Source organism: Penicillium verhagenii, assembly GCF_028828195.1.
Source record: "Penicillium verhagenii strain IBT 33310 chromosome Unknown utg000005l_segment0_segment0, whole genome shotgun sequence".
Lineage (NCBI taxonomy): Eukaryota > Fungi > Ascomycota > Eurotiomycetes > Eurotiales > Aspergillaceae > Penicillium > Penicillium verhagenii.
Window position 1 is genome coordinate 2,702,534 of NW_026643169.1, and position 18,181 is coordinate 2,720,714.

Consider the following 18,181-nt stretch of genomic DNA (forward strand, 5'->3'; position numbering starts at 1 on the left):
CCACACACATCAATCATCTCTAGACCTCGAATCATCTACCAAATACATAGTAGTCAAAATCCTCCATATACAAAATCCATAAAAAGAAGGATCATTCCAAATAATCTCATCGCTTTTTCGCAGCCCCAGCAGGCACAATCATCCTCGCCAAGACCTCCCTCTCCTTCTGCAAAACCATCAACCTCGCATCCTCAATAACCTTCCCCTCAGGCGCAAGCCCAGGAACAGGCGTCTGCGTAACCTGCGCCGCAACAACAACAGCCGGACCAGGCGACTTTGCCCCCCGCGCCCTCCTCCTCCGCTGCCCAAGTCCAGACCCCCAAACAACCGTCCACTCCGGCACAGAACCGTACTCTGGCACTTCGCACCCGGAGCAAATCTTCACGTGCGAGCCGATCTCCGCGTGCCGCTGTATTGTGGCTAGCGCCTCGATGCTGGCGGAGGAGTGGATGTGGGCGCCCGGGCGGATTGTGGATTGGGGACCGACTGTTACGAAGTAGGAGAGTCGGGTTGTGAGGTCTTGTTTTTTCGGAGGTGGGGGTGGGGTTTGAGAGGATTCTGTTGCGGCAGATTCTGCGCTTGTGTCTGCGCCTGCTTCTGGGTCTGTTGAGGTCGGCCGGGTAGTGGTGGGTGTTTGTGTTTGCGATGATGGAGCGGGCGATGGGGATCGTGACGAGCCCCGGGAGGAGGAGGATGAGTTTGGAGGCGCGCCGATGACGGCTTTTTCGCTGATTATGCAGCCATCGCCTATTATTATGGGGCCTTCGTAGGCGTAGAATCGGGCGCGTGGGTGGATGACTGTGTTCGCGCCGATGGTTACGGGGTATTTGCCTTGGAAGACGGCTGTGTCGGCGATTGTGGATGTGGGGTCGGCTTTGACGGGGGCCTTTGGTGGTCCTGATGGTGTGTGTGAGGACCGGTGCTGCGCTGGGGGTGGCTTGAGGGTGGCCATTGTTGGGTGTTGGATGTTGTGAGTTTGTTGACGTGTGGAGATGTGAGGATGTTTGGATTCGGGGATTGCGGAGTTTGGCATGCACCCGCCACTACACTACAACATCAGACCAGATCCATGTAGGTATGACACATGCATGGTTTGTACTCTGATATATTATGTCCGCGGATCCTTAATCATTGGTAGAATCATAGTCGTATGGATCTCAAATGATCAATAATACAGCGCGAAAAAAGGGGACATAGTGGCCCTGTTCGTTGGGTATCTGATCTAGTCTAAGCCCTAACCATTTAATTATAAACATGACAACATCAATGGAAGGCAAGCTTCACGGCTCCTCTTCATCAGCAAGCTTCTGCTTAATCCCATTTCTTTTCCTCCACGCCAAAACCCCCCGATCAACTTCTTCGCGGGTCATCCCATCGCGAACCAAGCAAAAAGTAACCCCTAACTCCGTCTCCACATTGCGATTCCGCGCCTCATCATCAAAGAACAGCATATCCTCATACTCAAACCCACTAGCCTGTTGGATCCGCGAGAAATGCTGTGTCTTGTTGGCCGGGAAAATCTGGATAAAATCAAAGTATTCCAGCGCACGACTCGTCTTGGTGTTTGTACCAGGGTTGTCCGAGAAGGTGGGGATGACGTGCAGGGCTTTGAGCAAGTCGCGCGCTAGGTCGGGGGTATGTGTTCGTGAGGCCAGGGCCATGGGGATTTCACGGCTTTTGCAGGCGTATATAATTGAAGACACGGCTGGGTAGAAGGCGAATGATTCACCCCACCTGTTTGCGCGAGTTAGAACTTGGATTTGCACGCCGTGTTTTGGGGGGTTCACGTTTTTGATTAAGGTGCTTGGTCATACCGGTCCACGATGCGGGAGTTGTTGTCGCGCGCCTTGACGGGAGCACTGACGTGCGTGTCGACCCAGAATGGCCATAGTGTGTAGTCCAGGTCGAATGCGATCAGTTTGGGGAGTGGGAGGCCATCTGTGAAGGTTGCGGGGGCCACTGAGGTCTCCTCCAAGGGTTGGGTGTTTTGGCGTTTGCCTGCTCGTACCATGGCTATATAGTTATAAACAGGATGCAAATATGGTGTATAATGGTATGTAGCGAAGGGAGCCAACAAGTTAACGAGTGTATATAATTCCTAAAGTCGCAAATGTTAAAAATCGCGGGGGAAATGGGTCGGCACGTGCCGTCTTGATAATCAAGCGTTCCTCTTTCAACATACGTCATCGTCGGATATACTTCGATTGACAACATTGAAGCTTATCAGGTAAATTTGACGAAAAATTGGCACGGATGAATGCAGATTCCAATTATTATTTTTGAAAAAGCTCGATGGAATTCTTGCGGACTAGGTATCTCTCAAGTGCTGGCTCCAGCGGCACAAGTACTAGGTACTCACCTGACTACCTGCACGTCAACTCTATACGTAGCCACGGACTATCATTGTTGTCAAGCTTCAAGGAATGAGAAAATTCAAATATCAATTATATTGGCACATTGTCAGTCTCAGTATCTCAGTAAGCATACCTCGTAGAGTAATAGCAGTCAGCCAAAGATGAACCCTGGTATCTAGAAAGCCAAAGTAAATAGGATAAGCAGCACCTCCAAACACGTTAGTTCTCCACAACAATAAAGTCAGACGGACCATTCAGCCATAAAACATATCAAACAAACCTTGGTCTGCGTGCCAGAAAGCTCATATAGCATAATCAATAAAAGTCAACAACGTTTTTGAACTCCTCCAGCAGCAACCGGTCTATGTCTTCCCACCCGGGAGAACCCCCAGGCTCGACTTGTTGTTTGTCACATTCCACTGCAAGTGGTGCATCGAATTCCTGCCAATCGGGCTTTTCCGTATCAGTCAAAAGCTGTGACCCAGCGAGATAAGTCTCTTGTTGTTCTGGGTGGAAGAGGGTTTCGGAAAGCTCTGGCAAATGCACAGTCGTAGAGGAGCTTTTGGTGGTCACTGGGCTTGGGAATGCGTCCTTCTTGGGAGACGGCGATGGGTCTTCCCATAGAGCAAAGGAATAGTTGTTCCCTGGAGAAGTTGAAGTTGTTGATGGAAATTCTCCAGCCAAAGCCCCGGAACTTGGCTTGATATCTGGAGAGTGATAACTGCTTGGTGTTGTGAGGTCGATGAAGGATTTTGTCTTTCCGCCGAAGTCTGGGACTTCGATTGAAGGGGGTTGTCTAAATCCAATTCCCAAATCCTTGAAGACTTCCGACGGAGACGGGAAGTCACTGAAATCATCATCGTCATGGTCACTGGAAGGTATCTTTGAGGAGCTTTGGAGAGATTTGTATTTGCTTGATGAAGGCGTCGCATAGTGCTTGCTTGCTGTATTGGACGTCTTTGGTTTCTTCCCTCCTCTCAATGGACTCGGAGAATCTCTTTGGTTAGCCCTTTTGTTTGATACCGCCTTACCCTTTTCCTTCCGGGCATCTTTTTTGATGTCCTTTTTGGCGATAGTACCTTTCAAAGTCAATTGATTCAATCCGTCAACTTTCTGTGTTGTGGCAACTCGTTTCTTGCCAGTCTTGGGAGGTTTTTCAAGGCCGTCTCTACAGCAAAGATGTTTGCAGCTAAAATGGTAAACGTAAGATCCAGTCTTTGTTGGAGAAACACTCACCTTGTCTTGTCCTTGCATCTGTGGTTGCAGCTCCAATTACCGTTGGCAAGCTGAACGGGCTCGTTTTCTTCCTGTTCTTCTGACTCTTTCTCAGTGACTCCCCTGCCGCCCTTCGCTTTCGAAGTAGCTGCTTTTCGTTCAGGGCTCGGTGTGCTATTGTCAATGGATAGCCAGTCTAGTTCCTCGACTTGAGATTGCTTCATGGACTCGGTTTTCTTTGATCTCTCCCGACGATCCAGGAACAAAAAGTCATCGAAGGCGAAATCGTCGTCATCAAAAATGTCAGCCTCATCAGTTGCCTTGGACTTCCTTTTCGATACCACCAGGAGTTGCTGACAGCCCCGAATTTCCGGTTTCCGAGTTTCGCTATTGTTGATTGTCTGAGATTGCTTTGTTGGGAGATGGGCTGAAACATCGAGCTTCAGTTCCGCTTGCCGCGCGGTCCCAGCTGTATCATGATCAGCACTTGTTTCGAAACCACATTAAGTTTCCAAAAGTAGCCTACCAATATCATCGCACATGGCACGGCACACAATACGTTGATCTGGGCTGCTCATGCTTGCAGAGAGTGCGATCTCCATGCTGCTCTGCAGTTTAATCGCACTATATAAAAGTAAGAATCAACCGGTATGTTTCGTTTTTTTCTTCTTCTTGACCTGAATCTGCGGAAATCAATCAACCGCCCATCAGATGTCTCTGTCAAGCAACAGACGTAGACTGGTCGCCGTGAAAAATAAGTTGGGATCTTTTCATTCATAAAGGCCACTTCAAACTTGAAACGGACGGTAACAGAGCCGTTCTTTACTTCCTGGTGAATATTCATTAGTACCGCAGTAGATCTTGGAGTGATTGGGGAGCGTACTTTGCTAGTCAACTTGACTTCGATGCGCAACTTGGGAAACTCCTTCAGTCGAGAAAGTAGTTTTGTACCAAAAGGTGGATTTCTGCTGAGGGTCATCTCGATTTCATGCGCCTCCATACACTCGAGTTCTTCGATGCTTGAAACACCAGTGGCAACCAATTTTCGAACAGCAACGACTCCGATCTGCTCAATCTGTTTCATCTGGAGTGGTGACTGGTCCCAGACTTTCGCACCAACACTTCTTGCTAGATCCAGCGCGTTCAAGATGGACACCGAATCCTCACGCTCAATCAGGCAGTCAACCACACAGCGGACCAATCTGTTAACATGTGCAAAGACAAGACTCTTATCCTGCTGAAGGGAAAATTTGAATTTCTGGAACTGATCTCCACAGGGAAAATCGAGTGCACCAAGCTCAGATTGAAGTAGAAGGGTGATCTTGTGAGCTGTTAGAGCTATGTCGACTGTTATTGGAAATCGAATCCCTTGGTCACGGTTGATCTCTTTGTAAAGTGATTTTTCGCCTGCCTTGAAACGAATTTCTCGAAATTCCTCGGCTTGGACGATCACACCAAGCTAGATTCGTCAGATTAGGGTTGTCTCGGGGAATGAATTTTGCTTACAATTTGCTGCAATGAAGCTTTTTCCTTCAAACTGAGCAGAACTTTCATCGTTTCAAATCGGATGTAGTACCGCGCCATGGCATTACCGTACGGAGTTGAGCGCAAGCTCTCCGTTTCGACTAGACCGCACTCTTGAAGAAGATTGATGTCCTTTTCACAGATTTGTCTGAGTAACTCGTCTTCATCTTCCTGACTAGCCCCTTCTTTGAGCTTATAGTGAGTTGGGTTCCGACGTAGTCTCACAAAAAGAAAGGTTCCAGCAAGCCACTTGATAGCTGTCTCAATGTCTGTGACATTCCCCAGTCCTATCTCGGCATTGATATGGTCAATCAGATTCAGATGCAAGCAACTTTCAATACTTTCAGTTCCCGACACCAGTCTCTCATAGTGAGGAACGCGCTCCTTTCGGGTGAGTATGACTGCGACGGCGCTGTCATCAAATTGGGGTCGACCTGCACGCCCGAGCATTTGCGTCATTTCGAGATCCGAATACTCTTTGCAACCACCGTCCTGCCAACTGACGGTGTTTTTGATGATTACAAGGTGACAAGGCAGATTAACTCCAACAGCAAGAGTTGAGGTGCAGCATATCACGTTGATGTGTCCATCGAGAAAGCCTTGCTCGACTGCATGCCTATCACTCGGGCCGAGGCCTGCATGGTGGAATGCAACTCCCGCGGAGATGGTTGCTAAACCTTGTTAGCCATGTTTGCAATGTCAATAATCGGGACTCATACTGTTCAAATCTTCATTGTTGACCTGAATCGGTCGGGTGGGGCATTTCCAAAGCCTAGAAGGTGGGTTGGTCATATCCCACAGACGAGCTAGTTCCTTGGCTGTTGCAACGCACGAATTGCGTGTACAACTGAAAATCATGATGGGCTTTTTGCACGAATGCGTCCCAATAATGTCAGGGAGTCTATGAAATGGTCAGCATCACGAACTCAATTAAATTAGCAAAATCTTACTTTGTCATGCAGATCTTGTCAAAGGCAAAATCGTTGACCGAAGACTGATACCCGTAAACAAACTTCTGTAACTTGACAGGTCGAAAATCTTCGCCAAAATGCTCTCTATGAGCCGGTATATGTTGGTTTGTAGCATCTCTCCCTAGCCAGGTAGCGATATCCTCCGAATTCGGGATTGTAGCACTGAGAGCAATGAAGCGGACGTTCGAACCGATGTTCTTCATGCGTGAAACTACCGCCTCAAGAGTAGCACCTCTAGACTCTTTGAGAAAGTGCACCTCATCCAGCAGGAAAAGCTTGACCAACTGGAGCAGCTTCATATGATCCTGCCACTTTCGAGTCATGGAGTCCCATTTCTCTGGAGTGGTGATGATGATCTGGCTATTCTGCACGCTGCGCAACTGCATATAATCGGTGTCTCCGGTCAATTCCGCGCATTTGAGATTCAGAGTGGCAAACTTGGTATTCCAGTCCTTGAATCGCTCTGTGCACAATGACTTCGTCGGAGCCTGGTAGACGACCTTGAACCGCTCGTCCCTCAGCACGTTGAGAAGTCTGCAAATAGCTAGCTCCATGATGACGGTCTTGCCGCTTCCTGTGGGCGAAGAAAGGACAAGATTTGAATCAGAATTGTAGGCTGGCTCGAAGCATCTGCTCTGCACTGCATTGAATAGCGGGAATGGAAACAGTTCTCGATATCTGTCTGGCAGTACATCTTTGGAAACCAACACGATGCCTCGCACGGATATAGGGATATTTTCGAAGTGTGGAATCTCTCTTCGAGCTGAAGGGGGCGGCTGCTCGATCGCACTAGATTGGGCCAGACTGGATTGGGCCAGTAGTTCAAGGTCTAAACTAATTTTGAGCGATGTAATATTGCATAAAGACCGGACGTATACCCACCAAATTCATCCAATTGGTCCTCATCATGGCCTGCAGATAAGACAGGCTCTTGGGTCATTGGGAAGTGTGATGAGAATGAACTTGTTTCTTGTGGTCGTTGAGAGCCGCCAATGAGTCTCTGATCTATGATGCCGGTCATACCGCGAGCAGAACCAGCGAATCTGGTATTGATGCATCGCCGCTTTGGGGAAGGTTGAAAGGGACTTGAAGGAAATGGATTCCGCCGCATAATGAAGATATTTAGCTTTAAAAGTTAGGTTTGGTTGGATTATCACAGAAAAATGTTGTGGAGGATGAAGAAATCATGTGGGAGATACTGCACGTGGGAGTCCCGTGCCTCGACAAACCCCAACCACATCAGGTCTATATCTAGGGCAAAGCTACAGTCAGCATTGTGTATAGTAGCATTACCTACTAGTAGGCTTTCGACACGCAAAACCGGAAATGTTATGTCGATTCAAGAATGCCGTGGGTCAGGTAAATAATTCATGTAGGAAGGACTTGGCTCGGGTATATCAAAGTTTTTCATTTCTTCGTGTATATGCAAATTGAACGAAACATTTTCGAATAATGCTCACGCTCGTAAGTAGAAGTAAACCGCCTCAAATAAGACAACGGAGTGTTGCAAAAAGCAAACCGCGCAATTCAAGTCACAGACCGAAACGCATCTATCAGGTATCCAAGAGAATCATTTCCATAAGCAGGCATCATAATCACAGCAAATATAAAGGCTTAGCATGGCATTTCTTAACTACTCATGTTCGAAGTAGTTGCTGGCGCTCACATTCCGACTTGAGCTAACGCGAGCGTGGCCCGGGTTTGGGGAAGTTGGTCGTGACGAAGACATGCCATCGGACAAGAAGGGGGTGGGGGGTAGCTTGATAGAAAAGTCGTTCGGGGAGTTGGATACGGGGGACCCGTCATCGTAGCCGCCACCTTTTTCGTAATTGTCCACACGGATTGGCGGGGGGCGAGCGAGGCCCGTTTTAGCCGCAGCAGGGTTAAAGCTAGGGTTGCCGTAGTAATGAGTGGCCACAAGGACTATGGCAGAACCAATGAGGAACTGGAGTAAAAGTCAGTTTCGGATGTTCGTTTAGGCTGAGTTCAGAAATGGGATGAAGGAGAAACATACACTTGGGGTGAGATCAAAGTCAAACAGCCAGACGCTTCCAACGATGCTCAGGATAGTCGTTGCGGTGTTTGCTACACAGCCGGGGTCTCTCTGTGAATGGCGGAGCGAGAAAGTCGACAGGATACCACCCAAGGCTTGAATGGCAATGACCGCCCATACTGCCCAATTGTAGCCCTGGAAGAATCCATCGTTGGAAACGCTCTCTCCGTCTTGGAAGCCGACACCAATGAATATGGCGGGAAAGACGGAGTAGATAGCCAATTGAACATTGCGCACCCACATCGAGGTGTGGCTCGAGCTATCGCGGAGGACCTTTTCAAAAAAGACACCACCGCAGCCCGAGGCCAATGCAGAACCAATGATCGCGAGTAGACCAATCGTCGCATTAAACTTTGGGTCAGCCGTTTGGATGTCCTCTTCAATACCTTCGTATGTAGCAGAGCGCTTGTGCAACTTTCCCGAGCCACTCTTAACAGACTTCCACTCCTCCAGGGAGCGAGGAAAGTGAAGCGACGCAGACTCATCGTGGATGGACATCTGCTCTGAATTGGCATCAGGCATTTGGACCAAAGCCACACCCACCACCAACAAAAGCAACAGAGCCCACTTGCGGGCAGGGATGCTCCGTCGAAGAACGACCAGTCCGAAGATCGCAGTTGTCAAGAATTGAACCTGGAGGGTGACCTGGAAGGTCGCCGCCCGCATGTTGGAAAGCGCAATGTATTGGAGGGAGTTCGAGAGAACACCCAGGGCGGCGGGTACAGCCAGTTTCCAGCTGTCACCGGAAAAAACTGTGCTGGTAAGGGAGAAGAAGAGGGAGGTGGCAGGCATCGACGGTGGGGCGGTCTTGGAGACGTCATAAAGGGCCATTGTGAGGGAAATCGCCAATTTGACAACTTCGTTCAAGAAGACCGCGGTGGAGGTGAGGTATCGCTTCCCCCCGGCGGGGGTCATGACACGGGAGTAATGAGAGAGCTATTGGTGGGGAAAGGGGATATCGGTTAGTCGTGTACATTGGTATGGATTATAGGAACACGCGCGCGCTGAAAAGACTCACCAACACAAATGCAGTGGATTGTGTCGCCAACTGAGAACAACATAGAGGAAGTCAGCAATCGAGCATGGACAATTCGAGTTTACTCGATCCACGAAGTATATTCTCATACCAAAAGCCAGGGGACATTTTGCGAGGTCGTCCGCAGCCACGACGGCTGGCGTTGTGTGCGGTCCACCATGTTAAATAGGTTGGATGAGAATGGCTCGCCCCTGAGGATGATTTCTCCGCAAGTAAACACGGAAACAAAACAACCGTGTCGGGAGCGAGTATGAGCGAAGCAACAATGGGAAGGTCGATGATGAAAGGGAGCGACAAAAGTTCGGAGGTCAGAGTCTCAAAACTCGCCAGAGATTCTCTCTCACTGGGGGGGGGGGGGGCTAAGGCAGGGGAGGCCCGGCGATCTTCGTCACTGGGGCCAGCGGCAGGGCTTCGGCTGACGATCACGGCGGAGCTCCGTGCGAGGGTGGCTGGGGGCTAAGGAGAAAGGAGTTGGCTTAATATATTCTGTACTATAGGACTCAAAAATGGACCCGACAGAATAAATGAAGCTGGTTGTATTTATGTTCCGTGACAAAGAGTCATGAAATCCGGGGAAGTTTGTGTTTAAATTGAATCGGTCAATCGGCGGTGTCGGGGTGGATCACGGGAGAACAAGAGTCATGGGTCCAGACTCATTGGGCATCGAGAAAACTTAACAGTTCCAAGGTTGAAGCGATGGCTTTTCCTCTCTTCGTTTTCCCCCGCAAATCAAAAGGTTCGCAGATGCTTGGTACTTGGGAACAAACCCCATCGGGCTCGGGAATACTACAAGTAACTTTGGGGCTTAATCTATCGCCTGACGTCAAAGTCCACCTTTCAAAACACCCGCGATGCCCCCATTCGGCCAAGCCGCTCGCCCCAACCCCTGCTTCTCCATGGAATTCTGTAGGATGAGGCAATATCAAATCCACTCTGGGCTGATCACCGATCGATTGCGTGTTCGATACAGTCGGCTCCAGCCTATCCAGCCACGCTAGGTGTGGGCTTGGCCCTAGCGCACGTCAGCCATGACAATTAAGCTATGTAGCGGCTACGTAAATAGTGGGAACTGATCTGCATCGTGAAAAAAAAAATGTTGGAAAAATTGACATAACTTGTTTATCTCCATTGAATACAAGAAGGGAGTAGCGAAGGGTAATACAAAATCTATTTTGATTGATAAAAGACGTGGTAGCCGTCGAATTTCGAATTAACATGAACATAGGAAGGGGTATATAGGGCCCACAGATGGGGAAGTCGAAGTCAAAGAGATAGGGTCAAATGAAGGTTTCGTAGCACAAATGCCTCACAGGACGAGGTCAAAACACAGAAGAAAAAAAACTCCAATATGCAATAAATGCCGGGTGAAAAATGGTCGGCGAAAGGATCCAAGTCGGACCAATGAAAGGAATCAAGGGGTGATGATGATACATGAGATTTAAAAGGGTATATGCAGAAGATAGCGGATCGAAATGGATGGATCAACCCGAAAAGAAAAGAAAAAAAAAAGGCCACGCAACTCATTAGTGCACAGCAGCCACACTGCTGCGGTCGTGATTCCAATCAAAATCGAAAGACCAAAGCGGGAGATCATGCTTCGGCTGCGGCTCTCCGCCGTTCAACATGATAGCTTCGCTGCTATCGGTACGACGTCGGGTATGCTGCTTCTGATCTTCAGGGATGGCGGGTGGCGGCCCACGGGGGTGAGGCTTGGGAGAGGGGAGTGGCGAGAAGCGGTGAATAGGGAGTGTCGGTGTGAGCGGTGAAGCACCGTTGGTGGAGGGGGAGGGCAAAGACTCCGCATAGCTCGTGCTAGCAATGGAACGACTAGTCTTCTGTTCATTATCAGAACCGGACTGTGAGGGAGAACCGTCCTTGTCCATGTGAGAGGCACCTTGATCTGACCGTGTGGGGAACGGCGGGAACGCAGCGCTGAGGCGCAAGAAAGAAGTGTCGGATCCACAGAAGGAATCCCGAGAAGGAACAGACAGCACAGAATTACGATCAGGTTCGGCAGCATAGTTGAACATGCTAGGGGTAACTTTGCCCTTGCGCAGACGCATTGCCTCCAGCAAGTCCTGCTCTTGTCGAGTCACGGCAATCACTCGGCTTCGGCGGTTCATCTCCTTCAATTCCCGCGGGGTACGCGTGGGTGGTTGCGGCAGCTGCTCCAGGATATTTGGCTCGGCGATGGTGGGGATACCGCTCGAACGTCGGGATTGACTGGTTCCTCTAGTGTTGGTAGAGGATTTGCCAGTCGATGCCTTGCCAGTGGAGGACATAGAAGGCTGTTGAGCATGCTTGCGGGTTGGCTTGCTCCGTTGGTTTGGATGAGAGCCATGGCTGCTGGTGGATGGTGCGCGATCAACCTTCCTCAGCATGTGGGCAGTGGCCGCTTGGGCCGCCTGCGCAGTGTAGACCTCCCCTTCGTACTCACCATAAGTCTCCACGCTGTCACGGAATGGTTTACGGGTGCGAGGCCCCGTGACCGGAGTCTCTAATTCCTCCTCAGTCTCGTCGTCCGATGAAGAGAGGCAGAGAACGCTGGTGTTCTGCAAATCTTTGTTCTTCAGGGTACTCTTGCTGCTCTTCTTGGTGAGAGCGGTCTTCGCACCCTGCGAGTTGCTCCGGTCCTTCTGGCGCCAGGTTTGGGTTGAAGGATTGCTGGTTTGGGGATGAGGATCCTGCTTGGATCTAGGGGACAGATATTCTGCTCTGTCTCTGGCCTGGTTCCTCGCCGGGCTCTGACCACGACGTGTGGTGGCGGTGCTGGTGTCCGAGGGCCGGCGCTGTTGATCCGTCTGCAACTGCTCCCGGCTTCCAGTATACACACTAGAGCGACTAAACAATGACCGTCGGCCTGCATATCGATCCAAGGCCAGATCAATTTCACTCGTTCCTACAGTGCGCTCAAGCGGTTGCTCTAACCACTCACCGTCTCTGGATGATTCTGGGATTGACAACAGATCCGAGCGATCCACATGCTGCTTGGGTGCCTCATGGTGGGCCACGGAGGTCCGAAGGGGCAGGGGATCTCCAAATCGTCGAGAGGCAGAGTTGTTGCTCTTGCTGCTTACTTGTTCAGGTCGGACTTGGGTGGAAGGATAATCGGAGACCACAGTCGAGACCGGAGATGGTGAGTTTGTCATCCGTTGAGGAGACAAAAGGGGCGGGGCTGGATTCCTGGGCTTCGGGAACAGAATGGACAGATCGATGCGGGGTGGGCGCAACTTTCGCTTGGATTCCTTGGGGGAAGTCCGGGATTGCTTGTAAGTCACATGGGGATCCAAGCCCAGCTCATTTTGAATTCTGGGCTGCAAGCCCTTTGGACTCTCAGGTTTCGATTTTGACTCCTGTGATCTGAAGTAGGAGAATAAAGTGGAGGAAGAACCCGATTGGTGAATCTTCTTTGAGGGTTTGGGGAGAGGTGGGGTCGGGTCGTGAGAAAGATATTCATGGCCTAGTAGGGGCGATGAAGCGCGCACCCGGAGATTCTGGGGCGGAACCATCATGTCGCCTGATTTAGCCGTTGGGAAAGCAACGAATCCAGTGTTCTGTTGTTGTTGCTGTTGTCTGGAGGAGCTGTCCGGTGTTCGCAAGCTGGCTCGGCGGGACTTTGGTTGCTTCTGTGGCTTGTCCCACTGGGCCGAATTATTGTGCATGGGCAGGTCGGTTCCTAGGATTCGTTGCGCCTTGGAGGTTCTGCGATCCGCGAAAGCGGCCTTCTCCTGGCTCTCCATGGCTTCGGATCGTAAGAGGTTATTGCGGCTGGAAGTTCGAAGCGGTACGTGGACTGGTGATGGATCTTGGGCCATTTGTAGGTTTGTGTATATGTAGGGATTCAATTCCTCGGCATGAAAGTCGTTTAGGCCAATCCAACAGTGAATGGATTGGAGGTCGGAAGCTCGCGGATTTCACAAAAGTTGTAGAGTTGGAAATTCTTTTTCTTTAAATTGCAGCTGCTAATCCACTTGAATGTCAGCCAAATGTCGGGAATTGACCGGAGACTTCAGGTACCAGGACCAATCTCCGTTTGAATCCCGTGGTTCAATTGGGGGGAACTCCACCACACGTACCGTAACCCAAACAGATTTTGGTATTAGAATATTAAAGGAGTGACTGGGAAACAAGTTGGAGCAGGAAAAAGAAAGGAAAGAAATGTGGGGGAAAAGGTTAGGTTTAAAGGAATAGCAGAAAGTTTTATTGTACTTTCTCTCTTGTACCGGTAGTTTAACCTCACCAACTTCCTCTCCAGATCGATTGGTTCCAACTATCCACCTAAAGGGGGAGATCCACCTTTGGATTTGTATATTTTAATCTATTTTTTTTTATTCTGCTTTTTTTTTCTTTTCTATTTTTCTAGAGCCTTTTTTTCTGGCCCGCAATTGAACTTACTCTAAAAGGGGTTGGAATTGGCGGAAATGGTCTCCTCACTGGCGTCACTACAAGTGGGGTTCGGACAAGGCAGTGCCAATTAAAACCCGAACAGGGCGCTTTCTCGTTTCTTTTTTCTTCTTATGATATATGAGAATAGGGAGTTGATTTCTCTCCTGTCCAGCAAAATGGTGATTCTGATTTGGTTGAGTATTCTGTACATAGGGGGTATTAATGTAGAAAGGAAAATAGAAAGGGAAAAAAAAAGGCTTGAGATCGACAGGCTCAGCTCACTGCCCCCAAAGTAGTAAGTATCGACAGGCACTAGCGAGACATTCATCCTCGGTTCCATTCATTCTACAACTGCGGTTCAATTGAAAGGCTCCGTTCGGAGTACCGATGTACTACGGAATACCCAGGTAGGTTAGATCATCGCATTGTTCTTTTCGGAGATTACAGTGATGCAGGTTCAAGTTGTATCCTGCATGGTCCATCATTTGTCATTTCTTGTCAAATTCCTGGAATTAAGAGTAGAATCAAACAATTGAAGGAACGAGTCCGAGTCAAACAGTCTCAAGATTGATATGGTAGAAAATCTACTAGATCCCCTCGTGTTGCCCCTTACATGAGATGAATCGCCGGGACAACCTTAAACCTCTAGACACACGTGTACTATAGATAAACTACTGGATTAATCTACAACTATTTTCGAACATGTCTCATTTGTAGCCTTGGAAAGTGAGTACACTATTGGTGGTAATCTCCCGTGGCAAAAGGGCTGTGGCAGATGGGAGCAGATGTGGCATACACTATCCAGCGCCTCTTACGATCCATTCATATCGTTGACGGCACCTTGGCGCTCCACTTGAGCGCCCCGTGCTCTGCAGTTGAGGAGCGTATTTAGAAACCAGTGTTCGTGGTGGATATCCTCAACTCTGGAACCGATGGGAACATCGGCCGCTATGGCCTGGGAGACACATTCGATTCGCGTCACTTCTCGATCCGTGATGGACCCAGGTCCCAGCCCGTCGGGGCCGGTCTTCGATCGCAAGCCCATCATAGCCGCCCGACGAGAAGTGGCTCCTGTGACAAATAATAGTCGTCTTCTGCCTGGCTTGGGAATTGGTCAATTGGCAATGATCGACCCCTTTTTCATTTACTATCACGCCTCGTGTCCATGGGCGTCGTCAATGACTGGAACTCAAATTCTGCGGCACAGAGTCCACTTTCATGGGGATTAGTCCATTTTTTGCGGATGAAACGCGGAAGGAATTGCGAACTTTGCTATGTTAGGTGACAGGTTGTCATACTCCATGTTTTTGGTTCCAATCTCGGTTTCGTATTATAAGACCCTGAAGAATTCCCGAGCTCGAAAGAATCTAGCTCGTGCTAGTACGTAGGCCATGGTAGTTGCCGAGTGCGCTACCGAGTGCATAGGTACTCCATGCGGAGTATCTTTACCTACACCAATAGTTAGGGGGGTTGGTGTTTCAGGCACAATCTGTGATCGAGTTGACAGACCCTTTTCCTTTCGTGCTCTAGCTCGTGCCACTCTGATGCGATCTGGGCAAATCACACTGCCCGATCGCGATGAAGATCGTCGAATCTTGTCCGGAGAGCTCCGTTCACGCTCCAAGAGCGCGTGCCGTGTCTGAAGACCCACCCACCCAGAGCTGCGGTGACAACCCGGCATGAGGAGTCTTTTTTTTTGTTGTGGTTTTTCCCCCTTGGGCTATTTTAACTTGATCTATCCTGGTCACTGCTCTTGTCATTGGCTCATCATAGCCATCTGGGCTAATTGCGTCTGCGTAATGACAACCATTCCAAATTCGTCCCTTTCTGATTCTGTTTAGCGAAAAAGAGAAAGAAAAAAAGCGGAAGGAAATTTCAAGAAAAAGGGGTAACATCAACTGGGAATCCGATCACTTCGAAAACCAAGCTCTCACCCCAGAACTATGACATAACATCACTAAAACTTTCATCCGTATGATGTTTTATTCTTACCCCACGGCCATGTGTACCCCGTATACTCCGTGGTTTTTTGCCGACCACCTGGGAACACTATTGAACCCAAATGAATGGTTTGACAGGTGTGGGAGCACCTCCTTTGCCCACCACGTTCCATGATTGGGATAACTAGCGTCAAATGGTTTGCCAATAGTGAACCCACTCGTGTATGAACAATGCACGCAATAGTGTCTTTCTTCTTCCATGGTTCTGACTTCATTCCCCAGTCTGCTAACGATTTCTGGTGGGTTTCGTAGATCATGCGCAAATCATCCGTGGACGAAGGGGCCCAAGAGGGGTGTAAGCTTTGTCGTGGGGGTGTCGCCCATTATTTCTGTTCGTTGTTGGCTTGCAATTGAGTTTCAATTGACGGCGGATTTCCGGCACCGTTGAGGTCCGCCGTTATCGTCAACCGATGTCGGCTTGAAAGGGTTCATTTGAATTTTTTTCCCCGTCAATGGAGACTGAATCGAACCGTTGAAGGGCTTATTGCCGCGCTGGCGAGCTTAATATTGAGAAAGTGATGTATTTCAACCTCGTATAAAGCATTTGAATTGTGGGTTTTGCATCCACAGTTGCAGATCATCCGCGTTTATACTTACTATGATCGCAAAAACGAGATATTTCGGAGGATTCTGGGCTTGACCACATCCCTGGGTCCTGAGAAACCGGGCAAGGGGAATAGAAGAAAAAAGAAGCCTCCAAGAACAAGGATCTAGCAAGCTAACAAAATTTGTCATGCATAAACAATGAGCCTCTCGTAAGATATGCTCATAAATTTTTATGTCAGCCCCAGAGGTGTGCATCCTAGTTAGTTGATTCGGAGAATGGTTGTCAGCTTCAAAATAGGCATTTCAAAGGTATCGATTTAGGTCCGAATAGCCTCGTTCGAAACACACCAGTTCGGATGCTGGACCCTTCGGTGCTTCATAAATGCGGGTAACACGCACGCGTTAATGAACAACAACCAGAAAAAGTCACAATGGTCATTTTTGGACACATGTGACCTTGCTTAAAAAAAAATATATCCATGGATGGATCCTGGTATTCTTACTATTAAAGGCGCCTGGTGTTTCAGGCGCTTTCTCTGTGTCAACGGTCGCTTAGGTCAATATTTGAGAATTTCCAAGGTTGAACTTCGGGGATATCATTCAAGTCTGGGCCAAAAGGGTTTGTATGCGTTCTGTTGGATACTTTGATTCGAGTGCCAGTAGGTAGAGACCCGTGTCAGGTAGATGAACGTGAAAATATGCCATGGTTCGAAACATTTCAAGCAAGCGCCATGTTCACCCGACGAGACATTAAAGCATGTCTAGGTAATGGCCAACCTTGAAATTGCTCTTTTTTTTTCTGCCTTGAGGATTAATACATGTACTGATCTCGGGAGGTCAAATTTGCACATGTAGAATGAGCCGATGGTACCTCTAGGGCTGAGCATCACGATGCAGTGAGATGTGCATGTGCACACGAACTTTCAACTTTGAAGGAAGGCTGTAGCACCGAGGGCAGATAGTTATTGATCTGCGTATAGCCGGTTCACCTGTGCATGTGGGATTTAGATATGCATGTATGCACATGTGTATTGATGTATGTGTATCTGCCTATTCAATGTTCAAATGTTCAAATGTTCTTTTGAATGCACAGGTCATTTCTACACATGTCGTTCAAATGTTTTAACGTAGCAAGCACTCAAGTGCTATGTATTTTCACAATTCTTCATAAAATTCCACACCTGTGTACTGCACTTCCAACACTGCATGTGAGGAAAGCCAGGTTTCTCTCAAGCACTGGCCAGTTGACAGCCTTGGAATGGATAAGCATTTAGTAATGAATGTTGCTCTCTGGTCTTTTTTTTTGTGTCTAGATCAGTAAAGGTCTTCAGTCGAACGATAGGCAAAGGTTCAAGGGTTGATGCTGGGGAAATACGTAAAATATCAATTGATTGATGCATCTTTGCATGGATAACGAAGCACTCAAGTGCTGGGAGCCTTCAGTGTTGGAACCTCAAATGGAAGAATGTAAGATCTTGTAGGCCTTCCAACCTTGGAAGGCTTCCAGAAAGGAGTATGTAATTTCGATCCATGGACATTACCTGCATATGATGTATCCAGGCGCCTCAGTGCATGAACTTAGCCCTGTAGTAGTGCTTGGAGGTCGTGTGCGTGTATTCTGTATTCGGGAATATGGATGTATGTAGTAGTACCAGTACTCTAGGGCTAGTACTAGCACTTAAGGTATAAATTATTTCAATATTCTACGTAGGGCGACCTGAGTGCATAAGCACTTCCTTCAATGTTTGAAGGTTGAAGGTTGAAGGTTCCTCACATTGAAGGTCAAATATTCCACCATTTGAGCATTGAATGGTCGAGAGATTCTGGTTTTGAGAAGAAAATTAGAAACATTGAATAGACGCTATGTAGAAGGAGTGCCTATGAAAGTTTTAAATCAATAGGCATGCCCAAGAGAGTCTCGACAGGTGATCGAAAAAGTTGGAGTCCAGGGATGCAGCACATATATATTCCACCTAGACGACATTTGGTGCTGGGGCCTCCCGGGGGTACCTGCAGGTGACGCGTTGGGTACATGCGGCGTATGCGCTGCAGGATGTTAGGAAGGGGGTTGCAGTGGATGTTTCCCCTGTGACCTT

The 18,181-nt window shown here is 48.7% G+C and overlaps 6 protein-coding genes across 6 annotated transcripts; all 6 read right to left on the reverse strand.

Annotated features, from left to right (window-relative positions):
* Positions 1-106: 106 nt before the first annotated feature.
* Positions 107-952, reverse strand: N7466_004531 (transferase hexapeptide domain protein; the record flags this gene model as incomplete). Its single annotated transcript, XM_057163928.1, has 1 exon — positions 107-952. One exon carries the CDS (start codon positions 950-952, stop codon positions 107-109), a length of 846 nt encoding a protein of 281 aa, XP_057022609.1.
* A 328-nt stretch (positions 953-1,280) lies between these two features.
* Positions 1,281-2,011, reverse strand: N7466_004532 (Mg-dependent acid phosphatase; the record flags this gene model as incomplete). Its single annotated transcript, XM_057163929.1, has 2 exons — positions 1,281-1,734; positions 1,815-2,011. 2 exons carry the CDS (start codon positions 2,009-2,011, stop codon positions 1,281-1,283), a joined length of 651 nt encoding a protein of 216 aa, XP_057022610.1.
* A 658-nt stretch (positions 2,012-2,669) lies between these two features.
* Positions 2,670-7,004, reverse strand: N7466_004533 (uncharacterized protein; the record flags this gene model as incomplete). Its single annotated transcript, XM_057163930.1, has 9 exons — positions 2,670-3,522; positions 3,591-4,038; positions 4,096-4,193; positions 4,247-4,398; positions 4,453-5,028; positions 5,076-5,764; positions 5,813-5,994; positions 6,044-6,868; positions 6,943-7,004. 9 exons carry the CDS (start codon positions 7,002-7,004, stop codon positions 2,670-2,672), a joined length of 3,885 nt encoding a protein of 1,294 aa, XP_057022611.1.
* Positions 7,005-7,697: 693 nt separating this feature from the next.
* Positions 7,698-9,313, reverse strand: N7466_004534 (putative UDP-galactose transporter; the record flags this gene model as incomplete). The annotated part of the gene is made up of 4 exons (XM_057163931.1): positions 7,698-8,009; positions 8,079-9,053; positions 9,136-9,165; positions 9,245-9,313. 4 exons carry the CDS (start codon positions 9,311-9,313, stop codon positions 7,698-7,700), a joined length of 1,386 nt encoding a protein of 461 aa, XP_057022612.1.
* A 1,363-nt stretch (positions 9,314-10,676) lies between these two features.
* N7466_004535 (uncharacterized protein) lies at positions 10,677-12,968 on the reverse strand (the record flags this gene model as incomplete). The annotated part of the gene is made up of 1 exon (XM_057163932.1): positions 10,677-12,968. The coding sequence occupies one exon, from the start codon at positions 12,966-12,968 to the stop codon at positions 10,677-10,679; it is 2,292 nt and encodes a 763-aa protein (XP_057022613.1).
* Positions 12,969-14,350: 1,382 nt separating this feature from the next.
* On the reverse strand, positions 14,351-14,584 carry N7466_004536 (uncharacterized protein; the record flags this gene model as incomplete). The annotated part of the gene is made up of 1 exon (XM_057163933.1): positions 14,351-14,584. One exon carries the CDS (start codon positions 14,582-14,584, stop codon positions 14,351-14,353), a length of 234 nt encoding a protein of 77 aa, XP_057022614.1.
* Positions 14,585-18,181: the final 3,597 nt, after the last annotated feature.